Source organism: Halichoerus grypus, chromosome 4 (assembly GCF_964656455.1).
Source record: "Halichoerus grypus chromosome 4, mHalGry1.hap1.1, whole genome shotgun sequence".
Lineage (NCBI taxonomy): Eukaryota > Metazoa > Chordata > Mammalia > Carnivora > Phocidae > Halichoerus > Halichoerus grypus.
Genome location: NC_135715.1, coordinates 163841613 through 163868710, shown reverse-complemented (window position 1 = coordinate 163868710; position 27098 = coordinate 163841613). Strand labels below are relative to the sequence as shown.

The 27098-nt window shown below is 38.7% G+C and overlaps 1 protein-coding gene and 1 pseudogene across 4 annotated transcripts in view; one reads left to right on the top strand and one right to left on the bottom strand.

Moving 5' to 3' along the window:
* The window catches only part of PARD3B (par-3 family cell polarity regulator beta), a 995854-nt gene that overhangs the window by 434032 nt on the left and 534724 nt on the right, over positions 1–27098 (bottom strand). For all 4 annotated transcript variants that reach the window (XM_078071225.1, XM_078071227.1, XM_078071226.1 and 1 more), the window contains 5 exons: positions 23349–23435; positions 17145–17270; positions 14420–14778; positions 11541–11680; positions 10304–10432 (listed from right to left, as the gene is read on the bottom strand). In XM_078071225.1, coding sequence (XP_077927351.1) covers positions 10304–10432; positions 11541–11680; positions 14420–14778; positions 17145–17270; positions 23349–23435 — 841 coding nt within the window. The remainder of the gene's footprint in view (positions 1–10303; positions 10433–11540; positions 11681–14419; positions 14779–17144; positions 17271–23348; positions 23436–27098) is intronic.
* LOC118523988 (protein FAM204A pseudogene) lies at positions 1553–2432 on the top strand (annotated as a pseudogene).

The following is a 27098-nucleotide window of genomic DNA, read 5'->3' as shown; positions in this document are numbered from 1 at the left end:
ATGTTTAGAAAATTCTTCTTTTTAATCGAACCTCCAGAAGCCTAATCATGGCCACAGGGGCCACTAATAAGACATACGTCTTGTACCACAAGAGGACAGCCGAATCTCATGACCCTCAGCCTTAACGCTGCAGGAGAATGTAACTAGGCCCCAGTCCTCTGAAATTTCATGAGAGCCTCTTTTCAGCATAGAACACTTCTTCTTCCACTACCTTCCAATCTCCCAACAAAACCAGTCTTGTGATAAAAGTCATTATTTTCATTCTGACACCTGGAAGCCATACAACCAGGCAAAATGACCAGCACTTCCTCCATCTGTTTTAATAATGCTGAACCAGAGCATTTATCATCATCTATTTTATCAAGACTAGATTTTGCTGACAAGTGTTCAGTAAAATTCTTTCAGGTATAAGTACTTCCCAGGGAGTAGCAAATGACTACGAGTCCCTCAGCCTTGTGGGTTATTGAATGCATTCAAAAACTTGGCAAAGAAGGACTTAGTCACTTAGCACACAGCACAACTGAAAGAAGGTGTGATGCGCAGCCCAGTGAGGTAGAAATCTTAAAAAAAAAATCCTGATTTTGACAAACAATGTAAAGTTTGGTAAAGTTTGTCTCCGTGTCTCATTTTCCCCATTTTTAAGATAGGAATAGCTAAACATAGTTGCTTTGTGATAGTAAATGAGGATCATCTTCTTAGGATCTTTGAAATCTTTGCCATGAGTTCAACCATAGCAGGATGGGGGGGGGGTAGAATATGGTCCATGTAAGGGGCCAATGGAGCATATCTCACCCTATAGCATCCCATCTTGGGGACAGAGAGGAAGGGAGAAGGGACAGAGGTGTAAGTGCCAACAAATACCAATAACCCAATCTTCAAAACTGCCCTAGAAGCACCTCTCTTTGGTATGTGCTTAAATCTACAAGTTACAAGGTGGCATACAACAAATTTTGAGCACAATCAAATTGAGTGTGGGAATTTAAAAGCACAATCAAGTCGGGCCTGAAAAAGTCAAGTACAATTGAGTTTGCCTAAATGAATCAGGAGTAATTGAGTTGAGTAACTGGATTGTGCTCAGCACTGGCCCTTTGCCAAAATGAGAGGTACATGACCAGAGACGCAACTCAATTGGTCTTCAAATTTTCACAGGATATTTCTTCCAGAGCAAAAAATTGTTGCAGAATAGAAAAAGTTGAAAATTTGGTTATTGGAATTAGTCAGGTATAGTCACTAAGTTATCCTATAGGCCTTTATGCCCTTTATAACAAAACCACTATTCCAATGGTTCTCAAACTTGAGTAAGCATCAGAACTATCTGGAGGGCTTGTTAAAAATATATCTTTAGCTCTAACCCTAGAGTTTCTGATTCTTCAGGTCTGAAAGGAGCCTGAGAATTTGCACGTGTGACAAATTTTGAGGTAATGGTATTCTGCTGATCCGAGACCACACTTTGAGAGCCACTTCAACTGAGATTGAAGCACTTAAAAAAATACTTCAGGTTGGCAGGGTCTTAAGATGGCTGCCGGGCAGCTGGCTCCTGACAGAAGAAAAGATGTGGAGTGGGTTGCTACCTCCTGGCCTAAATGAAAGTGATATTGAGTTGAATTCTGAAGATGAAGCCCCATTAGAGAACTCTGGACTTAACTTACAGGAATATAAAGAAGATGGGGCCATTACAGAAACAGAGATCTCAGATTTCCCAACTGAGGGACCAAAGCCTGGAGTAGAGGCAAATGTAAGTGCATATGAAGAATGCCCCTCTGGAATTCCCTTAAATATGTAGCATAAATTTCAAGAATTGCATAAAAAACATTCTGAACAGAAAACCTCAACTTCAGGAATCAGAGGGAAAAAAAGAAAACACTCCAGGAAAGGTAAATTGAAGAATGAAGAAGATTCTCATAGTGAACAGACCTCAAGTGAAACCCAGTGGAAGGAGCTTACTCAGTATTTTGGATTCAATGATAGGTTTGACCCCCCTGTTAAAAGAAAAAAATTGACAAGTCGGGCCTTGAAAAGAGCATAGACCAGGCTGTGGAAGAGTGAACACTGAGAAGGCTGAGGAACTCAGCAACCAGCTAGAGAGCTTGGTGTAAAAATTGCCAAGATGGTTGCCTGCCACAACTTTGTAAAAGCCAAAAAGGATGCTGAAAATTCACAGGTTGCCCGAAAAAAAGAAGAAACTTGCATGGGGGTTTGAAGCAAAGAAGAGGTGGGAAACCAAGAGCAACATGGGATATATGTAACTTGCCAGAGTTCCTCAAGACATTTGAGTCTTGACTTGGGTTTTTGCTTGAGTCTCCAACTGCTCAATTTACTGAAAAGATTTACCTGCTTATGTTAGCTATGTCAGGAAACTGATAGAGATCGGAAAAATAAGCATAAAATTTGGGAGTTGATTATTAAATCTTTTCAGTCTTTTTCTAAAAAAATACTTGAAAATACTTTTAATATTTTAAGAAATAATATTTTAAAATATTAGGCAATGATACTTATTGTTTGTCTATGTCTTTACAAGTAAACTGTACAACTAGATTATGCAAATGTATTCAGATAATTTAAACTACCTAAATTGTCATTTATATTCCAGATTTTTGTTTAGGGGGGGAGAGAAGGAAGGAAAGGGAGAGAATCTTAAGGAGGCTCCATACCCAGCGTATGAGCCCAACGCGGGACTCAATCTCCTAACCCTGAGATCATAACCTGAGTGGAAATTAAGAGCTGGATGCTTAACCCCCCGACACACCCAGGTGCCCCTGATTTACATTCTCTCAGTACTATCCCTACCCTCACTGTCTTGTGTAGTGATAACGAGAGATTGCTAATGCTCTGAAATTTGAGGAAATCTATGCATATTATTTTTATTTGGTTTAAAGTAATGGTATCAGGAAGGATAATGCATTAGATACAGATTAGACATAAAGTAGGAGCCACAGCGCCTTTAGCAATATCCTTTCCAGCCTTCTATATCATCTGCTTTAATAATGTGTAGCTTTCATTTATTCAGTCAACAAATACTTACTGAACATACAGTGTGCACCAGGCACAGGAAATAACAACAGAAGATAATATTATTTGACACTCACTGTGTAGTAGCATCTGTGCTCAGCTAATTCTCACAACCCTACAAGATAGGTGCTGTTATTTTCCTCATTTGACAAATGAGGAAACTGAGACACAGAGAGGTTGAGTAAGATTGCAAAACAAGGATTCACATTCTATGTGCCCTATTCTAAGTACTTTATACACATCTCTAATGCTGACAGTCTCTTAGGTAGATAATACTCTGATCCCTGAGTTAGAGGTGAGGAACAGGGCTGTGGGTGGGGGTGGTGGCTCAGGAAAGTAACTTAATCAAGACCATTCAGCCAATAGGTGGTAGAGCCAGGATTCAACCCAGGTCTGACTGATCCCAGATCCCAGGCTCCTAATGATTACATTATAGCCAAATACAATAAGCTCTTAGCAGATAGGTGAACGTCTTTTCACCTCTTCCAATTTATTCCAAACAACACTATTTCTCATGTTAGCCCTTGCTCAGTAAGCCATCGAGTTGGGCTGCCTACTATCTCCCTGATGTGTTTTATGTTTTCTAATCTCAGAGTACTTGAAGATGCTGTTTCCTTCCCCCCTGTATCTCTGCATTTTGAAATCCTACTCAATCAAGATCAAGACCTTTCTCAAACACTGTCATGATCTTAAAGGTTTTCTTGGTCCCCCAACTTTGAATCCCCATAACACTTCAATGAATAATTTGACCAACTCATACTCTTCTTTATAGGCTAGAAGCTCCTTGAGGACACGAACACATCTTATTCATCTCTGAAGTTCATGTTGCAGAACCTTGACTAGGATTAGATGAATACTGCTTGAATGGAATTGCACTAAATGGGGAAAAATATGGTAGGGAGAAGGAGAAATGGAGACTATATTTTAGCAAGGATTCCATCTTAAGTCACAAGAACTGTGTTATTTGGAGAATTCATAAAATATAGCTGCGTTTTGATTTCTGAATAATTATTTAAATTCCAAAACGTAACTCCTGCACTTTGGTTTAGGTAGACAAATCATTCTGAAATCATCCTTCAATTTCTGCTACTTATCCACAAATAGCTGCTATAATATTCATTCTTCCTTAAGTACCTTGGTTAATTAAGCATGGAATCATTTGAATCTAATAGCCAAAGGGAATAAAATAATATATCAGTTAAATGAGGTTCATCTAAGATTTCAAATGAAAATTCTTGCATGATTTATGATATTAAATAATTTGACATTTGAAGGTATGAATTTTTCACTTCCTAAGAAGATAAACAGTAAAGGAAGAGGAGCCACATGTCATTTGCAAAGGCAGTCACAGGGATTGGTAAATATGGTGGTCCTGGACCACACTAAGCTCAGCAGCTATTCGGGGAGCGTCCACACACATGTGTGTGGGGGGCATTTTTTTTTTCCTCAGCGAAAGCAATATTCTTAAGTGAAAGTCACATCGGCATGACAAACATGGCTGGCTAGCTTTTGGATCTCAGTCATGCCAGGCAGCAGAAACTTGCTTGCTTGAAATATAGTTAATCCCACTTACAGAGGCCGGCATTTAATACAGGCAAACTTGGCAGGTAGAAATTATAAATACATTTGAAATGTTCTCAGCTCGCTTTACCCACCAGGGGTTGCTGTGATTTGCAGGATAATTTAAAGATAAGGCAGCAGGTCAGAACATGAAACATTAAAGAGGTTAACAAAGGAATGGCACCATGTTTGTTTCTCCCAGTAAATGAAAGAAGACACACATGTGCGCACGTATAGGCACCTACATGACAAACACAGTCTCTCTCGCTTGCTCTCGCTCTGAAGCTCTCAAAAAAATAAAGGCAGCACATCAATAGGAAACCTTAAGTTTTTCATGATCTTTCCTAAACTGACACTTTGCATAAGAACACAAGAATTTGGGGTGCCAGGGATGGGAGAGAAGTCGTAGAGCGTGTCTCTCACAGAACACACGCCAAACAAAGCGCTGATTACGGAGCACGGTGTTCATTTCAAGTGCAGACGCAGACACAGCACTTTCACCTTGGGATTCTATTACCAACACTAACCTCAAAGTCCCTTTTGCAAAAACGTTCCTTATGTGAACACCTCTTTAATAAACTCTCACCCAGTCAGGGGGTGAAGACATCAAAGCGTCTTCCAGCTTGGGATTCTGGAAAGATTGCCTTTGAAACACAGTCCCTTTGGTAAAGATACTAGAAAGAGCTTAAACAGTTGTGATGCTAGTACATGAATTCCTCTCATTTGATGTTCATCCCAGCCTGCTGCCGATGGAATGAAGGTTGGCTAAATGCACCGCTGCATTTGTGATACTAACCAGTTGCTCGGGAGGAAGGACATGGAAAGAAGTCAGCCCAGCCCTCCCATGGCAGGTCAGGAGAAATAACCAGGAAATGGGCGCTCAGGCCTCTGCAATGACAGAGGGTCACATCCGAGAAAGACCATCCTATATTGGGACTTCCTGTATAACTGCTGACCACATGCTCCCTGGGCTCTAAGTGTTAAGACTTTACAAGGAGCGAAGATAAGGAGGAAGTAAGGAAGATTTAACTGTCGGAAACCAGGCAGAGCAGTGCCATTCAGAGGGGATCCAGCTCCTGAAACAGCAAGGCTTGAGAGAAGGGAGAGGACAGTTTCTCAGAACAGGAAAACAATAAACACGGTTTGTTTTCTTCAAAGGAGATAGAACAAGACAAAAGCAGGAAGTGCTTGTCCTTCCTTCATCCTGCCAGATTTTCAGTGGAAGTTAAGTGTGTGCCTCAGTCACGATAAGGGAGGAGGGACCAAAGTGGTGACACCTTCATTTTTTTTGAAAGAAAAATACAGAGTGCGTCACATAGCACACTGTTCTTCTTTCTGTTCTTTCAAATAGTCCTGTGCATGTCACCCTATGAAGTGATTCACAGAGAAACAGTGCTGTGCGTGCCAAACGTGACCTCTCTTTAAACTTCCTGTATGGTTCTTGCCACTTAGCACTCAAGGAAGGCATTTGGGCTGGACAAAGAAGACTATTCCATATTTCCTCAAAACAAGGATTCTGGGTCCACATTACTTCGGTGCTTGTAATCCTCAAAGGCCTTGCTTTGCTGTGGTTACAAAGAATATTCCACATATTTAGATAATTAGAAGTCAAATGTTTTTTAAAGAGTCTAGACTGTTTGCCAGAGAATTCTAGGAGAAGGGATACTAACCACATGACTTCCAAATTTGGTATAAAACTAAAAACAATGAGAACAAATAATTTATTGGCACTCATAATCTCACAGTTGCACAATTAATTTAATATGCTCCCTGGGGGGCTTGGCCTATGATATCACTTTCTGGGATAGAAATCAAATTTCACTAAATTCTACTAAATGAGAGTGAACTAATACACACAAGCTGCCTGACTTATGGATTTAGTTTCAAACCAAAAAAATTTTTTCTCTATTTTGTAATTCAGTATTTTGGACACCAGTATGTATTTTAAAATAATAATTAAAAAAATCAATGGTCAAAATAATGGTTAGTCAGTCCCAGGCAAGCCTGAATAGATCTATTTTCCCTACAAGGTAGCTGAAGTTTAGTACTGTGCTTTTATTGTATTTAATACTACAGAGGTGGCAAGGGACTAGAATAATTATAGGTGACATACATTGAGAACTTACAATTGGCCAGGAACTATGCCAAGAGCTTTGCATATATGATCTCTTTTAATCTTCGCAACAACCTTATGATAAAGATGAGTCAAATGAGCCTTAGAATGATTTTGTGAGCTTCTCTAGATCACACAGAAACATTGTGTGATGCGGAACTTCCAGAGTTGAACTCCAGAGATAATGCGCAAAGCGTTAAGAAACCGATGCCTCCAGTTCCTGAGCAACGCAGGACCATCAACAGGTTATTTCACCACACTGAACCTCTTTTCTCATCTGCAAATTAGATTTGGACATACTGATTCTTTCAGCCCCCTTTACTTTGAAAATTCTATTTTTACATTCATTAACTTCCAGCTGCAACTGTCTGTGATTGAGAATGCATTCAGAATTTCAACCAGGGTAAAGTCATATCCCTCTCCCCCTTACCCGGGGGTGGGGGGGGGGAGCTTCTAGAACAAAGGAATAGCTGTGAAGTTAAGAATTCTAGAAGACACACACACACACACACACACACACACGAATTCTAGAAGACACAGGGAAAGGGGTAAAAAGAACTATTAGATGGGAAACTGAGGCCTCATGAGGGTATATGAGTTCTCAGCTGGAGCTCTGTTATTAGGTTCTTTTATTGGCTAGAATGTTCCTTTCTCTTCCTTTTTTTTTTTTTTTTTTTAAAGATTTTATTTATTTGAGAGAGAGAGAAGAGCACTCGCACAAGCCGGGGGGGGGGGGGGGCGGGGTGTGGGCACAGGGAGAGGGAGAAACAGACTTCCTGCTGAGCAGGGAGCCCCCCATAGCAGCTCAATCCCAGGATCCTGGGATCATGACCTGAGCTGAAGGGAGACGCTTAACTGATTGAGCCACCCAGGCACCCATGGAATGTTTCTGTTTCTAGGCAGGGTTTCACTCGTTCCAGGACCATAGTTCAACAGAATACACAGTCAAAACTTCTTTCCTTATTCTTAATCTCAGGAAACAAACTGAGGGTTGCTGGAGTGGTGGGGGGTGGGAGGGATGGGGTGGCTGGGTGATAGACATTGGGGAGGGTATGTGCTATGGTGAGCACTGTGAATTGTGTAAGACTGTTGAATCACAGACCTGTACTTCTGAAACAAATAATACATTATATGTTTTTTAAAAAAAAGAAGAAGATAGTAGGAAGAGAAAAATGAAGGGGGGGAAATCGTAGGGGAGATGAACCATGAGAGACTATGGACTCTGAGAAACAAACTGAGGGTTCTAGAGGGGAGAGGGGTGAGTGGATGGGTTAGCCTGGTGATGCGTATTAAAGAGGGCACGTACCGCATGGAGCACTGGGTGTTATAAGCAAACAATGAATCATGGAACACTACATCAAAAACTAATGATGTAATGTATGGTGCTTAACATAACATAATAAAATAAAATTAAAAACACAAAAACTTCTTTCCTTGTTCTCCTATCCCTGACACAAGCACATAGTTCCTCCAAAGTTTTCTAAGAGTTTTATCTTTAGCAACCGAAAAGTTGGATAAGAAGTGAAGGGCTTCCTGTCATATGTACAGGCTGCCTCTTTCTAATTATTTCTTCTCACTGTGACCCCTGTAGAGAAAGACCAAGGTGTTTGGATAAATAAAGGATTGAAAGAAAAATCCATCTGCATTTCAGGAAAAAAATCTGGACTCTAAGTTTCTGCAGCATTTCTTTTTAGGAAGAGTAAGGAGCTTAAGTGAGGAAATGAGAAGGAAATTCAAGATTCTGCCTTCCAAAATGGCTGGCAATGGAGGAGTCCAGTGGAGGAAAGCAGGCGAGGAGTATAGTCTTTACAGCTCATACCACCTAATCTTCTTCCCTTCCCTGTTTTACTGCAGATCTTCCCAGAGCATTCAATAGGGCAAGGGGAAAAATGGACAAGATGATGGGAAGGAGAAGGAAGGACCAGAAACATGGTGGGAAGGGGGTCCTTTGGTCAGGATTGGAGCATTAATAAATGACAGAGGTGTTTCAGGAAGGTTGTATATTCAAACATGAATATAAGCATAGATAACAGAATATTAGGCTTGCAGTAGATATCTTAGAATTTATCTAGTCTTATCACCTTATCAATGGGAGAATTTTTTCTAGAGCATCTCTGACAGATGGTGAGGTTGGCTCTGTTCCAACATTCTAAGTTGCCCGTTTTCTTCTTGGACAGCTCCAACAGTTAGAAACTATTGTAACTTGTAACATTATCCCTTCCAAATATTTGTTCTGGTACCAGCTCAAGGAGGGCAGGAAATGAGTCTTAATTATTTTTGTATCCCCAGAACCTCCAACTTAGTGCACAGCCTGTACTTAGTAAATTGTTAGTCAGATTAATACATAAGTACACTAATGGATAGAAACTACCTGAAGAAATATATTAAGTCTACTTTTTTGATCCATACAAAAACTCCTTATTACTTGATAGCAATAAAATTGTGTCCTAAACTTTCTCTTTTTCAAGCTAACTACAGTCCGTTTTCTCAACTAACCCTCACTGGTTCTGATGATCTAACTCTGGGGTACCTACCTGATTACCTATATGTACCTTTGTCATTTCTTATATAGATTCAAAAGAAATAAAATTTTTAAAAAGGGGTAATTAAAAATCCTTTTTGTTATTAGTCATAAAAGTCCTTTGAATTTTTCTATAGCCTTCTTAAATACATGTCAATAATAAAATAATAGGTGTTCATTATTTTAAAAATGAGAAAATTAAAATGTCTCATAATCCCAACCTTCTGGGTGCATCTCCTGCCGGTTCTTTGTTTGTTTTTAAGATATTTTAATGTAATCTGATCATGCTGCCTGTATCATTTTATACACTACTTTTTTTCTTAATGCTCTATGAACCTTTTTCTCATGTTATTATCAGTTCATCCCCAAGACCATTTTAAGTAACTATTACATTTCCTTGGAGAGCTATCTAGTTATTTATCTAACTAATACCTTACAGTTGTACAGTGCCCAATAGATCACTAAAATAAATAGGACTCAAGAAAAAAAAATCAATGTACATGAATTTTTTCCACATCTTTGATGATCAGTTTAGGACAGATTACTAGAAGTACAGTTACTAGGTCAAAGAACATACATTTTCACAAGACTTTCGAAACTCTCTTCCTCAGGGTACCGTTCCCGGCCCTCATGACTAGGTTAAATGCCCTTGTGACATGTTCCTATAGCACCCTGCAGTTCTTTTTCATCACCTTCATCACCATTTTGAAGACTTGGTTATATTTTATTTCCTTTTAGACTGCAAACTGCATTAAGGTGGTGAACGACCATTTTTGCTGACTGTGTTCTGCATAAAGCTAACATGTAGCATCACACTCAAAGTATATTTTATTTAGTTGAATATTGTTAAATTGCTTCCTTAAAAGGGTGCTTGAATCTGTATCCCGGAAGCACTGGTGGCATGTGTCCAACTCACCGCATTAATACCGTAAAGCCATGACACCCCCAAATGGGACCAAAAAAAAACCTCTTAGTGTGATTCAGTTCTTGTTACAAACGAAACCTGTGCCTTAGAACTCATCTCTCAGCTACTATGAATTCACTGAGTATATTAAAAACTCTGCATTGAAGATTCAGTGAGACTGTGACCTGAACATTACCAGCTCTCGGGGAAGAAAAGTTCCTTCTTGACGGGCGACGACCAGCGACGCGGTCTCTCCTTGCTTGGTGCTCCTCAGCATGGCCACAAGCTCTTCCTGAGTTCGCCCAGTGACATCTCTGCCATTTACCTAACGGATGCCATCATACGAACAGATTACAACACTCTCCATCTTCTTTCTATGCTAATTGGTTGCTGAAAGTAAGTAGCAAGTGGGCTCCTACAATGAATAAAGCTCTGAAAAGATGAAAACTGAACACAACATAGTTGAAACCAACTATGTTCAAAGGACCAGTACTACACTGGCCATCATTATTATGGTGCTAGATCATTTCAGATCGTCAGTAATAAGTATAAGCAGTTTCTCCTAAGATATCACATTCTTATGAGGGGGACATCAAACTGACAGCAGAAAATAATTCCTTAAAAAGAAGTGGATTTCAGATGCTGAATTGGCCACATTTTCTGCCTAACACAAAAAAACAAAAAATGGACCATAATCACATGGCAAATTCCTTTGGCAGCCACAGTCTTTTGTTATAATTAAACAGTGTTCTTCATGTTTAGAAAGTTATAACCTCCTGGTTATCATAGATTATTAGAAATTATAATTTGGAGCTATATTAGTCATTTGATACATCCTCTTCCATAATCTAGAATTATATAAAAATGTATAGTGTTGCTTCCATGCCATGAGAAAGTTAAATAGTACCAGCCAGTTTCAGTGAGGAAGATTTCTTGAAAGGTAAGTTGATAATATATATTTAGCCAAGAAGACAATGCTACCAAACAAAAATACATGGGGGGAAAAGCCTCTCGCTTTGGGTAGTTCCAAATACTTCTTTATAGGCATAGATCAACCTGAGACAGACAGGCCCAGCCCTATGAAAAGTTTAAAGAAACTGTTACCAGAGTTTGGCTATCACTCTGAAATTCTTAGCCCTAACTGCATTTATGATGAACTCCTAGATTTGATCCAAATTCCACAGGGACCCTAAGAGGTGGAAGTAAGACAGAGAAGACAGGGAAAAGTTTGCAGTGTTACTTGTCCTTATATTGCTGGCCTTATGGGGAACTTAGAAGTTAGGCTTCCCATTAACGTTTTTTTTTTTATAATTAAAGTCCTTATCTTGTCTACAAGTGATAATCTTCAACATATTATATTCAAAATATAAATATTAACATATTTATTTAAATACCAAGGATATTTTATTGAAGATATTAATTCCAATTCTTACCTCCAAAATTCTGTCCCCTGATTGTAGGCGGCCATCTTTTATTGCTGCTCCCTTTGGTAAAATGTTTTTTACAAAAATGGGACCAGGCCCATGTATGGAAGAGTCTCTGGTAACCACAGTGAAACCCAGTCCTTCAGGGCCTAGTGTGTAAGACCGGGAAAATACATGATCACCTTAAGTAGAAACCTTACAGTCAAGTCTACCTAATTTAGACTAATGTAGAATAAGTAAAATATTTACATTCCAGCAAATATTTTATATTCACTTCAGTTGTTCTGGTTGCAAATACAGATTATAGTTCCTGACAGGCCATGATGGTTTCAAAGTGAATTTAGGGCCCAATGCAGATGTGAGACACTTTAGTTTATTGAGGCCCCAGAAGAAATGCCACATGTTATCCATAAACCCAGGAGATTGATTTCTCGGTAAACCATGAGCAGCCAAAGGCCATCTGACATGAGTTTTGTCAGGCACTCACTCAGCTAGCCACCCTGCAGCTCCCCCGACCTGGGCCTCAATTTCCTCCTGTGCTACATTCCCTTGCTCCCTCCCTCACTCTTGCTGTCCCACTCTCCTGCATCTCAGTATCTCTCTCTCTCTCCCGGTGTGTGGTTTCCCTTTATCTGAAGGTATGCTCAAAGATCTCTGCCCTAAAGAATCCTTACTTCAATCTTACTTCTTCAGTCTTCCACCACCAATGACCTACCCATGACCACATCCACTAATTTTTCCTCTTCTGATCTGTCCCTTTCACTAACTTTGACACTTCTCACCAACTGTTCTCTTGAAATTAATGGCCCCTTCTTTGGTTTTCATGTCTTTATTTTCTGATTATTTTCTTACCTCTCTGATCACATCATGTCTACCACTCTTCTCCTACTCACTGTTCTCCCACATGAACAAAGATATTCCCCAAGGATCTGCCCTAGAACAATTTGTTCTCTAGATTCTCTGCCTTGGCCAGTTCCTGGCTCCAACTGCCATCTTCCTATGGATGACACCTAAATCTCTTTGGCCCTAATCTCTCTGGTGTCAGCTTCCTCGTTAGGACCATGCACACACTTTTACCAGCATTTCAAACTTCACTATGAATCTCCTTCTCCAATTCAGATCCTGGTCTTTTCACATATACTCATCTACAAAAAATTCTAATTTTTAGTAATTGTATCTCCATTGAACGAGCCACCTGCAACTCCTTCTCTCTCCTCCTATATCTAGTCAGCAGGCAAGGCATACATATTATATTTAGACAGATGCAACGTATCCTTTACTGATCCTTTGTTGTTTGATCTCTTCTTTGGTACATCTTTTTGCTGTCAGATTAATCTTCCCAAAGTACAGCTGTGATGGCATATTCTTTATTTTTGCATTCAAGGCTTTCTGATGGATTTTTTTTTTTTTAAGATTTATTTATTTTAAGAGAGAGAGGCGGGGGGGGGGGGGCAGCGGGAGAGGGAGAGAGAGAATCCCAAGCAAACTCCCCGCTGAGCGTGGAGTCCGATGCAAGGTTCCACCCCACAACCCCGAGACCATGACCTGAGCTGAAATCAAGAGTCACACACCCAAACAACTGAGCCACCCAGGCCACCCCCTTTCTGATGCATTCTTAGGGTTACCTTCTGTGTCTGATTTATCTATCCTCAAAGCACTCAACCCCATGTCTTATAGGTAGCTGGATAATTTGTACAAAAAATATAACTGATACATTTACATAAAAAGCCTAGTGGCGTGTGGGTGGCTCAGTTGGTTAAGTGAGCTCAGGGCATGATCTCAGGGACCTGGGATCGAGCCCCACATCAGGCTCTGTGCTCAGTGGGGAGTCTGCTTATAGATTCTCTCTCTCTCCCTCTGCCCCTCCCCCTGCTTGTGCACAAACATGAGCATGCTCACTCACTCTCTCAAATAAATAAATAAATAAATCTTTCAAAAGAAAAAAAAAAGCCTAATTTTTAAGCACACAGGTGAATTTGTGTCTCCTAGTCAGTATAGAATTCTTAAGGGGGAGAAAACTCTGACCAGAGGATCTTTCAGAATAACCACTATACTCTAATTAAAGGTGCATGTTACTTGTTTTTTATATATGTTCATAAGCATTTTAAAACTACCTTGTGATCATTAAATTCTGTATTAATTCAGACAAAAATTCAAGTCTTGAAGATCACGTCAGAGTGCAGAAGGTTGAAGTGGGGGAAGGGATTATCAGGAGGTTACAAATAAACAAAAGCACAGAAGTACACAAAGGCTTATGTATGTATAATATTGCATAAATATGCATGTACACACATGTCCTAGTCTCATTGATCTGGGTTTGAAATGTATAGAAAATTGGTAAAGATGAAGACAAGGTTATACATGCTTTTGCAATTAAGTATGTTTTGAAAAATTGCTTGCAATGTTGAATTAGCAAAATTTCAATTATATAATTATATATAATAATTATCAATTATAATTATCACATGTTTGCTTTTTGAGGACTAAATGTTTTGCTGGTTTAAAACTGGCTTAGAGAACTAGAAACATATACGTGCTTTTTGGACTTGACCTAAAGGGTGCTACAAAAATCACTAATCTTGCTCAAAATAGGGTTCAAATGAATTTCAGTGCTTCTTTAGTACTGTGTTTCTCTCAAGTTTGCAACGGTTCTTTCCATTTCCCAACATGTCTTTATCATTTTTTTTTGTTTCAAATAATCTATACTCTCCAGAAGAAAAGAATAAGAAAGTAGTACAATTTCAAGAGAGTTAAGTTACCTACTTAAATCTATTCTTTGATACAATTAAGTGAAGGGAGAATTAACAAAATTAGCCTTAATGCGTTTCTCTTAACCAATTTTACATGTTACAATAATAGAATGCTATTAAGCATAATTTAATAATTACCTTTCTTTAGGTCAATCTTAATTTTCTTTGCATTCTTCTTGCTGCCAAACCCCATGAGAGGGGAGAGGGAGGGAGAGGATGGCTTTCTACCCAGTCTTGGCACCCGGGGGCTCTTGCTTTGTTGCAGAGAGGTCAATGCATCTTCTTCAGGACTACCTGTTCCTGTGAGATTTATGCTTTTTATTCCTGATATCCCGTGGACAGGAGGCGGCAGCTTTGTTCTCAAAACGCCATCGTTGTTACCAAAAATGTTAAGTGGTCCAATGACTGATTTTTCATACTGTTCACGGTTTTGAGGTGGAAGCACATGGAGGAGCACGCTGGGAGACTTCATCGCCTGACGGAAGACATCTTGAGCCCTTCAAAGAGAGTCAGTAAATATGTAACAATAGCATGTTCTAGCACGCCACTAAAGTGCCCTGCATCGTGGCATCGGGAACAGCACAGTAGCATAAGCATCGGGAAAACTGTCACTGTTACCACCAGGATGACTGCAAACTAGATACGAATTACCACTTATGACTTGCCCACCAGGCTCCCTGACACTGGGCTCCACATGCATTAGTGACTCGCAGAATTCTCTCCTTGAATTTTTTAACAACTTCCTCAATCTTCTCATTTCATTTTAGGTCAGTACAATTCACTCTTATTTTGCAAAATGAGGAAACTGAGGCTCAGAGTGATTAGCTAACTCGTCCAATGACCCACAGTTTTTTTAAGTATTTCTAAATCTGAAAATCCATCCAGAAGTCATTACTAAAGTAAGTATAAAAGCAAACTTTAATTTTGGATGGAAAAAATCCTTTTGTAGTATTGATCAGAATATCAGTTAGTTCCCTTTTAGGGTTTTGTTTTAAAGTACAGGTCCTCTCTAAAATGGGTTGTATTCCAGCATTTCAATTCCGACACCAACATTTCCTCATGACAATATCTGGTGTATTGGCTGTGCCCAATGTCATAGTGAATTATCAATCCAATATATACCCTCCCTTTATTCTATTATAGAGTACCTGTATTTTTTACTTTTTTGTCTTAGCACTTGGTTTTTTTCCTCAGATTTCCTACTACCCTTTCTCTCCATCCTTACCCCTCATGACTATGTAAAACAACCACCTTTCCTAGCCTTTCCAGCCAATGAGATTTACATAGAAGGGCTACAGGAAAGCTGGGAGCCAGAAAGTTCTTTCTTCTCCTATTTCTCCAAACTCAGAACCCCAGCAGCTACCTGGTGACCATGACACAACTTAAAGAGAGTAGCCACTTAGTAGGGATGGCAAAGCAGAAAGAGGGAAGATGCCCTGTTTGCTGATGCTTGTGGAGCTGCCACACCACCTCGGGACTGCCACCTCCACACTTATTTGTCTTTAGGGGGAAAATATTAATCTTGTTTAAGGTACCTTTATTTTAGGTCTCTGTCAGTAGCAGCCACATCAAATAATAACGAATCATAATTCCAACTACTATCTGCCCTGCCCCGCCCCCCACCCCTAACTTTACTGAATGAACTGCTTACTCTCCATGTTGGTAGGGGAAGGGCAAGAAGACCCCACAGAGGCAGCCCAACTCCTCTGGTCAGTCCCCTGACTAGGAGTCAGTTTCTTTTTTTTTTTTTTTTTAAAGATTTTATTTATTTATTTGACAGAGAGATAGAGAGCATAAGTAGGCAGAGAGGCAGGCAGAGGGAGAGGGAAAAGCAGGCTGTCCGCTGAGCAAGGAGCCCGATGCGGGGCTCGATCCCAGGACCCTGGGATCATGACCTGAGCCGAAGGCAGCCGCTTAACCAACTGAGCCACCCAGGCGCCCCTGGGAGTCAGTTTCTACTCCACACTGCCTTCAAACTGAATTTGTATGAGCCTCAGTTTCTACCTTGCATACCTATCAAGTCCTCATAAAAAGTAGAGTGGTATTATTATTTGAAGAAATAGACTTCTCAGTTTTAATTTCTTTCCACACATAAGCCAGTGCCCACAGCCCTTCTCACCCACAACCATTCACCCTCCCCCCCCACACCCCCCCAAAACCAAACATACAAATATCGACAGAGAATGGTTACAGATAATATATACGATGCCTTGTTTGAGTCAGAAACAAGAGAAGCTGGTGGTCATTACTAAGGAGTCTTAATTAGTATTGATTCCCTTGTTCTAGAGCCCCACTGCAATGCCAACATACATTTAAAAAAATATGCATCAGACTGCTGCATACTCTAATTCTTAGCTATAAGAACCTATTCCCATAACATTTGCACATGCAGAAAAATGATTACTTGAGGGAGAATATTTTAATTTTTTTTATTTGTTTCTATTACTCAGTGAGTCCTCACAGACATCTCTCACAGACATTTAGTTTAAGGAAGACTGCTGACACAAAGCTAGTTAATTAATAAGCTGAACTAACAGTCTGTGAAAAGAGAGGTTAAATACCAGTCTAACTGACCCACAGCCCAAGCAAAACAAACCCATCTATGGATGATCCAAACAGACAACCAGGCAGGAAGGCTTGCTGTATTCTTCGGTTTCCTATTCTTGGGGTCGCCAGAGACAGGTGCAGGCCACCTCTGCGGATGCTAACACCCAAGATGCCTTTGAAAATGGATGTCCTGGGGTCATTCAAAGGGGACTGACCAGATATTCTAACAACAATTTTGATCATCAAGAGCTTAGTAATGATTATAAGTATGCTAGGAATCAATACAGTAAATAAAACAATGAAAAAAAATGCTTACTGAGCAAAGGTTTTGTCTACAAGGTCCACGCTGTTGATTTTTACAATACATTCATTTTCATGAAATAGTCCCTCCCGCTTGGACCTGCTATTTTCTTCAATGCCGCGGATGAAGAGTCCTAGAATCCTAAATGCAAAATTTAGGTTGAAACAGAATTACTGAATAATAATATGCTATTTTTTTCTCCACTTGCAACTATTCAGAAATAAGTATTGGTTTCTATTTATGAAAGAAATTATGCTTTATATTCAGGCAACTGTTTGTTGTTTAAATCCTTAGTAAAAAAAAAAAAAAAATCCAGTGAAAGAGAAAAAGACCTTCAAGACAGACACACATAAACACCGATGAGCCAGGCCTCCATTGCCGTGCCTGCGGTATTCTTGGGAAAGGCCACCACAGCTCAATGGAGTTGAGGACCCAGAGGTGTCTGGTTTGGAGAAGGGTGTCAGGCTGACTGTAATAGGTTTGAGTTGGTCCCGAGACAACCTAAAGCTTAATGATGGAAGAGGAGTAGACACTCACCAGAGTTTTTTGCAATCTTACTACATGTTCCAGTAATTTGCATTTTAAGAAGCAAATACTTAAGCACAGATCATATTGCTCAGTTTAAAAGGCAGCTCCGTCCCATTTAGTTAGTGCCCCTGAATCAAGTACATGTGGGGCATTTCCAGTGCTCAGGATGGAGGAATGGGAGAAAGTGGGATGTACACTGGATCCAAAGAATGAGTAGGATTTGGATAGGAGGAGAGAGAGAATATACACGGGGGCAGGCTGAACTCTGTGTGTTTGTGTGGGGAGCTCACACTGGCTGGGGAAGCCAGAGCCACGCAGAGGGGCCTTGAACATTAGATAAAGTTGCTGGACTTTATCTAATCAGACTAGAGCAGCATATCCACCACTCACTGCTTCTGAGGGAGAGAGAGACATGATGGGGGCAGGGCGTGGGGAAGACCTGTCTGCAATTTCAACCAGTAAGACTCAAGATTCAGAGAGGACAGTCGGAGGCTCCTGGTGCTTTGTGGCTGCCACTGAGAGTCAGGAGAGGGGGAGTTGAGAAAAAAGGCACAAGAAGGAAGACTACAGCAATAATGAAATTCCTGGTGTGTGCATGTGATTCTGTTGCATTTTAGTAGTATTTACACCAAAAACTTTAGTAGTATCTATACCAAGAAATCAAACTTGTATATATATATATAATATATATATTTTAAAGATTTTATTTATTTATTTGACACACACAGAGAGAGAAAGCACAAGTAGGGGGAGTGGCAGAGGGAGAAGCAGGCCTCCCGCTGAGCAGGGAGCCCAACGCGGGGTTTAATTCCAGGACCCTGAGATCATGACCTGAGCCGAAGGCAGACGCTTAACTCACTGAGCCACCCAGGCGCCCCCAAACTTGTACATATTTTAGCTATTTCTCATATGAGAGACTTCCCTTCTTCTTGTGGCTTGTCAGGGGTCCTAGCTGTGCCCCTAGAATACGACAGACAGATACGTCCTCCAAGAGGAACCTGCTGGGCGTGGGAGATACAGCCACCTCCTGCCCCTCAGCCTCTTGTTTTTCTGCTTTGTCATTCTTTTTTGCATACGGGCCTCCTACACTATCACACAGTCCCTTCGTATTAAATCTCCGATCTGAATAAAATATGAGAGCATTTTACAGGTGGATTACAGGGTCAGCCACAGAGAGAGGGCCGTCTCTAATGAAAGTGAGGAGAAAACCGTCTTCCTGTTTGGAGAAGCCACACAGTAGGGCCTCTGCCTCCAGGGCCCCTGTTCATTTAATGAGCCCCTGTCATCTGAAGATGGCAAGAGGAGGGGCACCTGCGGTGGTCTTCAGGTCTCTGCTCCGATGAATACAGTGTGCTGATGCGGGAGAGAGTGAGTCACGCCCCCTGTGGTAGGGAAGGCTCAGGGTCAGAGGCATGAGCATGTGGGGCAGTGTTCGGCTGCCTTGCCTATAAGAGGTTAGTAAATTGATCATATTCTGCGTGGAAGAGAAAAGGGGCCAAAGCTACTATTTCATAAAGGATCTGAGATTCAAATTAATATTTTTGAAATACTATTCCTACCTTAATCTCATAACGTAATACTAAAAATTGAGCTATTGGACATGCAAAAGAAGAAGAAGAGGAGAAAGAAGAAATAGAACAAAATAGTGTTTCTTTCCTAAATTAAACAACTCTCTAAGAGTTCACATTTTGGGTTTTTTTGTTACGGTGGATTCACAATAATATGATCCATTAGGAGGCTCACATGTGGTTATAAACTAGTTTATGTAAGCGATATTTTTTTAACAAGCATTCAAGTCTTCCTTTAATTTAATTCAGTACATCATCAGTCATGTAATGTTACTCCCTAGGATTTAATTTCACATTTTGGGAGATGAATTAATTCTTTCAGGCCACTGGGTTGCAATTTAGCTGGCATATTACAGCTGGAGTATGCTATGTGAACCTCACTGATCTAAATAACCTAACTTTCCATGAAAAATTTATTGACAGAATAAGCTCAACTGTAAAACCCGTGTGTCAGAGGTAATTTTGGTAAAATGTAAAACTGACTGATTTTATTAGTTTGGTCCCTGGCAACAAACCACTCCTGCCTTCTCTATTCCATAAAGAGGGATGGATTCTCTCCAGTTTGATTTCATCCAGACCAGTATGAGAAGGCTCAGAAAAGAATCTCTCATTTTCCTCTCTGCCCCAAACTGGTGGGCTGTGGTAGCGGTCTCGTCTGGGACCAAGGCCCTAGGAGTTAAAGATTAATGCTGTTGAGGAATTACAGGCTCAGAGGAACCAGTTAATTCACATTAATGAGCAGTGATAAGGGAGGCTGAAACCCACTGCCCCACAGAATTGCTTCTTTTTCTTCTAATAATCATGTAGACACTAACCCACCCACTCCTTGCCCCCTTCTGCTCTCCCATCACAGGCCTTGGCCATTCTACCAGCTTTGCATTTTTATCTAAACATCGCCTCTCCTTACATTACGTGTCATTCCTCACCCATCCGTTCCTTCTTCTCTGTCATATTTAGCTGTCTTTACTAGGAAACTAAGGTATATTATGCTATCTTTATTGAAAAACAGTTAGATTTCATGCTTTTAATTCTAAAATAAAAGTACCTTAATTTTTTTTTTTTAAAGTCAATGAAATAAAATTGCTTTTTACTTGCAGGAACTCAGTTTTTTGTATATTTGTTTTGTTTCTTACTGTACAAGCCAAGGGGCCTCCATACAAGTGGCATTTAACACCCTGTGCTGTCGTACCTAATGAATCCACTGAAGCCTTAACTAGTACAGCAGCCACTATATTGTAGTCAGGGTGTTCTAACTGAGATTACATTTCCTATTCAACAACAGGTGTGGCAGTATTTTTCTAAAAAAAAAAAAAATATATATATATATATATATATATATATATATATATATATATATATATATAAATTGGAGGCAGAGTCAATTACAGTAGTCTTAGTAAAGAATTAAATGTAAATTCTAATTTAAAATAATGACACAAACCAATAAATGGAAGGAAATTAAGAACTAAGTATACCACTATGACCTTAACTCACCCCCCCCAAACCCCCGTGCTTACACACTGAAACCATATGGCGTTATGAAGTCAGACACTTGTCTGACACGCTCTATACTCAGTTGCATCTAAACACATGGGTTGAGTTAAGTGTGCTGTTTCAGCCTGTACTCATTACTTCTTAACTTTTATTGGCTTATGTCTCCACTTCCATATTATTTTTATGTTTTTTAATTAAATTTCCTTTCTATAATACTAATGGATAGCAAAAAAAATTATACCACTATTTCATCACGTTACTGAACAGCTGACCATGAACTTATAAAAGTTCATTTCTGAACCAGGCTTTTTTGTTTTAGACATAATATTAATAATACTGAAAATTTACACATTCATACGTTGTGTGCTTTACAAGGAGTTTTCACATTTTTAATGTCATTTAATCCCTACAAACTTGATGTGAAGTAGGTATTCACAAGAGGCAAGTTTAGGGGACTTGCTCAACGTTATAAAAGAGAACACTGAGATTCAAATCCAATTGTTCTGAATCCAAGTCTAACATTTTTTCTATTCTTCAAGGCTTATGCTAGAAATCAGGACCAGGAAGGAGAAGGGAAGAAATCAATACATTTTAGTGTGTTTCTCTCATTTGATGTAAGAGAAGGTGCTTTCTGGTCTACAGGGTCAACTTGTTTACGGAACTATTGAAAATGAAGTATGGCGACTGTCACATTGTACATTTCTTCATGTTTTGGAAATTGGGATGATCTTGTGTTCTATTCCGGCTTCATTAAACTAAAGGGCCTGGTAATTTAACCACTCTGGTATTTCACAAAGCTCTATCAGTACACTTCTGCCAAAAGCCATTAGAATTTCTCATGACAACTGGGTAAATACTCTTCCTGTCTATCAAAAACAACCTCAGCTTGTCCTGGGCCATAACCCATAACATTTATAAACACGCTTATTAACACATACAGGAAATGAAACAATAAGAGCCACTGGCTTTTCAGTTCATTTCTTTTTAGAGAACATTCATTCCAGCAAGAGCTTGGCATCAGATGTTATTTGTAAAAAAAAGGTGATGACTTTGCAATTACAGGTAGCAGATGGCTACCTGCTGAAAATGATGCCAACCAAAATATCATGACTAAATCTGCTCTTCCCGCTATGTAGCAGACTGAATTGAATAAATATTCTGAACCAGTAAATTAGTACTATACAACCTTTGGGAAATTTTTGCTCTAGAAAGAGCAATGGAGTAAGGGGGATTGGATCTGGATTTTGTGTGACCTTGAAAAAAAAAATCAATGGGCTTTTCTGGACTTTGATCTCTTAAGCTAAAATAAGGTATTCTGCCTGAAATTTTCAGTGATGCACTTAATATAAGAAAAATAAAGCTAGCAAATTAATTAAAATCATATCATGAGTGAGAAACTGATTTTAAGAAAAGCCCTTTTAAGGGGCACCTGGGTGGCTCAGTCGGTTAAGCGGCTGCCTTTGGCTCAGGTCATGATCCCAGGGTCCTGGGATCGAGCCCCACGTCAGGCTCCCTGCTCAGTGGAGAGTCTGCTTCTCCCTCTCCCTCTGTCTGCCTCTCTGCCTACTTGTGCTCTCTATCTGTCAAATAAATAAATAAAATCTTAAAAAAAAAAAAGAAAAGCCCTTTTAAGATAGCCCTTATCAGTATCAATCTAGTGCTGAAGGCAGTCATCTTATTGAACAGTGACACAATATCTAATACTAGTTGTGTAAAGTTGTTATAATAGTACTAATATTAACTCTCAGGCACAAACTTTAATTTCCAACAGTAAAACAACTTTTATATCCAGTTAGGTGGACATGAATTTCAAGAAATGCTGACATCTAAATTACCATTTGTCACTGTGGATTTAGCAATAAAATGTCTTTAAAATTTTAAAAGGAGGTGGTATACTGTTTTTAATTGATTACCTTTTATTTTAGGAAAAAAAGCACAACGGTATTTTACTATTATAGTTAAAATAATGAAAACATATAGCTTCTGATAAAGCTACTTACAGTGCTAGAATATTTATTATCCTAAGTTTCATATACCTGAGCAGAGTCAGGAAATATCAGTTTGGATTACTATATTCACTTTTTGAAGTGTATTTTGGAACATTAAAAAATTCTGTTGTAATATTTGTCTAACAGTATGTTAAAATCCTTCTCAAGGATTCTGTTTACTACATGTCACTGACAAGAACACTTTAAGAAAATACTTCAGGGGCGCCTGGGTGGCTCAGTCAGTTAAGTATCCAATTCTTGATTTCGGCTCAGCTCGTGATCTCAGGGTCATGAGATCGAGCCCCATGTCTGGCTCGCCACTCAATGCGGAATCTGTTTCCTCCTGCTCCTTCTCCTACTTTCCCTCCCCTGCTTGTTCTCTCTCTCTCTCAAATCTTTTTTTAAAAAATGACAATACTTCATAATTAATTATAAATGCAGAAATTGTGATTGATACTTTTGCTTTTCCACTAAATGACTTTGTTTCTAACACTTAAGGTGGCCAGCAGAAGTATATACTGAGGTGTCTGTCTGAATAACAGAGATACACATTTAATCCTCTCCTGAAATATGTTTGGGAAAATGAGCTGAAGTCAAGTTTTTCATTAGCATGAGCGTCTGATATAAAGAAAACATCTTACCTTCCACTCAGAGATGAAAAGAAGGGCACTACATGTATTCCCAAGGGGCCTCCTTCCCCAGAAATCTCCACGGTTCTTGTCATATCACTGGGGCAGAAAAAAGTAAGAGCACAGATAAGTCTCTGCTTAAAAAAAAAAAAACAAAAAAAACCCCTAGGATTATATCAACTACTGTAAATTCAACAGCAGAGATGAAATCAAATGAGTACATGATTTGCTGGTATGTTCACAAGATCCAGGAAATAAAATGTTTAAAAGACTGATTTCTTATTTTTTTTTCCCTAGAAGGGAAACAAATGGAAATAATGACCCACAAAAATAACTTCCTACTTAACTTAATCTGCATAAATCAACATATTTAAAAGGATATATACAAAAATGAAATTTCTCCCCATTGAGACACACTTGACAATTACTGTGCAGATGATAAAATACATGGAACTAAGCTTAACTATGCTTAAGCATAAAGTAGGCTTCCCCCCGCTCAGAAGAGGAAAATTGAAATAAAATACGTATTTATTAGAAAAAGCACAGAATTACATTTTACAACAGTGAAGCCCCAGTTGGTAATACATATGGGCATGTTCGGAGCATTATAAATCAGAACTCAGACTTGCCTTTCAATAAGCCATCGGTTGTATACAATGGAACAATTCTAAATTTTCACCTCCTCTTTTTTTTAGAGGTAGAAAAAGAAGTTGTAAAGCCTGGAGAAAATGTATTACAGAAAGAAATAGAAAGCCTGACCCGCCTAACCTACTCCAGATTAAGGAAAGGATGAGCTAGAAACATTAATGGATAGTGTGTATGACTGAAATATACAAGATATTGGGAAACTTTGAGTAATAAAGAGTGGAACTAACAAGTTTTTATAAAGATGAAAAATAATAACCATGAACAATTACTGGCTCCTTTAATCCCACAGAGAGAAAATAAAATTGCCAGAGGAAGAATGATAAAGTTGAAGCAAACATCCCTGTTATGGAAATTGTAAGCAGGTCTCTATTGTTTCCTATTTACATGAAAATGACCTGAAACTAGATGTCAAATTAAGAACTACAGCTGCTACAAATGCTTTTCTGTTCCAAATTGAAAACAGTGAAATTTTGGCTCCTTGCTAGAAAGTTGAGAACAGCATAAGAAAGCAAAATGCCTGATGAATTCACTCTGCGTGTAGTACTCTCTGAATTATCAGCAATCTAAAATAAATACATCAAATATATTTTCATCAGTGGACTGGGCTTATTTTTAATGTGTTTTCATTGCAAACTTATTATCATTAAGAACTGTAAAAAAGAGCATGTCAGTTTCTAACATTTGTAAACTATGATGGAATTTCAAATCTGATAATAAATTTCAAATGAGTTTTGCTCAGATATTGCTGATATATTTAAAACTTGTTCAGTCAAGCAGGTTCTATCAGAGGCCTGGGGTAAAAGTCAGAAATAAAACAGATCTTAGAGTGATAATATCACGGGATAAAATAGATTCTTCTTGACACTTTCTGTGTGAGAATACAGATATTATATGAATATATATACATGAAATACTATATATAGGTATGCATTATACATCCTGAATATAAACTGTCTGATGGGTGGAGAAAGTTTTATAGCTCTTAATGGACCACAAAGCAATAATTTTTATATAATAACAGATTTATAGTGCATTCGTAGCTATTTGAGAAAGACTAAACCCAGAGCATTACATTCTAGGGTTACGGTACTGTTTTAAAGACTTTTAAAAACAAAGATGAAAATCTTGTTTAATCATTAAAACTTTGTTATCTCTACCTTTACAATGTATTTTTATAGTTTTACACTTAGAGCATAACACAAATCTTTCCTAATAAATGTATTAAATATCCACATGCTGATAGATAGCACTCATATGTATTATACAGAGGATTTTGGAAGATAAGTGTTTAGTATAGAGTTCAAGATTTCAGCTTAAGAATTTTTAGGATGATTTTATGGAATTTTTTTTTGGTCTATTTTGCAAATATTTCTTTACCCAACTCAAAACCTTTCCTGTAAAACATAATAAATTCTATGTATTATACAGATACATACTCTTTAGGAACTATCAATCTTTTATTTTTACACTCACTTAATAAAGTAAATCTTATAATTTGTTAAAGCAATCAATCTTGTTTCAAAACACTACGACCTTTCTTGGGGATGCAGTTTAAAGGTTCATTTATACTTTATAAGATTCTCTTTTTCAAGACCTCAGAATAAACTATGAATAAGTCAGTCAGAGAAAGGCAAGTATCATATGATCTCACTGATATGAGGAATTCTTAATATCAGGAAACAAACTGAGGGTTGCTGGAGTGGTGGGGGTGGGAGGGATGGGGTAGCTGGGTGATGGACATTGGGGAGGGTATGTGCTATGGTGAGCGCTGTGAATTGTGTAAGACTGATGAATCACAGACCTGTACCTCTGAAACAAATAATACATTATATGGTAAAAAAAAAAAAAAAAAAAAAGAAGAAGAAGAAGATAATAGAAAGGGAAAAATGAAGGGGGGGAATCAGAGGGGGAGACGAACTATGAGAGACTATGGACTCTGAGAAACAAAGTGAGGGTTTTAGAGGATGGGTTAGCCTGGTGATGGGTATTAAGGACGGCACATATTGAATGGAGCACTGGGTGTTATACACGAACAATGAATCATGGAACACTGTACATCAAAAACTAATGATGTAATGTATGGTGACTAATATAACATAATAAAATAAAATTTAAAAAAAGAATAAACTCTTATGCTATCTATATACATGGCAGTCACAATTCTTTGGCTAGAAAGACATGTGACAAATGCTAAATTACTATCATAAAAATATTATCCCAGAAAAAAAGCGTAAAAGATTTTTGATTTTGTAGATTGTAATATGTAGGCAGTTACAGAGAAATAAATCTATTTAATATAGACAAACATTACAAAATTTTTCTTTATAAAGATTTTATTTATTTATTTGACAGAGAGAGACACAGTGAGAGAGGGAACACAAGCAGGGGGAGTGGGAGAGGGAGAAGCAGACCTCCCGCGGAGCAGGGAGCCCAATGCGGGGCTCGATCCCAGGACCGTGGGATCATGACCTGAGCCGAAGGCAGAGGCTTAACGACTGAGCCACCCAGGCGCCCCCAAATATTACAAGTTTTATACAGGCTATGTTTTACCATGTTCTTTATAAAATGTTATTCATTATTTCAAGACGGAAAGAAAAGCTTTTGAAAAAGGAAATCTCATAGACTGTATATTTTTACTTATTTTAAAAGGGGGGGGTAGAACTTTTGCATTCCATATACCTGAAGGAATTCTGTAGAAATCTCTGTATGTGTGTATATATATATATATATATATATATATATATATATGTGAAAGATAAACACAAGTAGTGTTGGACACAATTATTTGAATACTTATAAAGTGAGATTTTACTAAGATGTGGAAATACACTATGAATGCCATTTGTTTAGTCCAAGTGCAGAGTAAGTTTCAGCGACCAGTGAGCAGGCTATGCACACATTAATTTATGTTTTGGAGGCAGATTGAGAATGGAAAATTTAGAGAAGCGGGTGGAGAGGATATTCTAGCAGTGGAAAGAAAAAGGGATCGGCAGCTACTTGTGAAAAACAGACAAAAAGTGAAATGTGGGGTAAAAGGAAAATACTTTAACTACACAAAGAAAAGCTGAAAGTGTTACTAAGATCAGAACAGCTGACTTTATACAACGGGAAAGC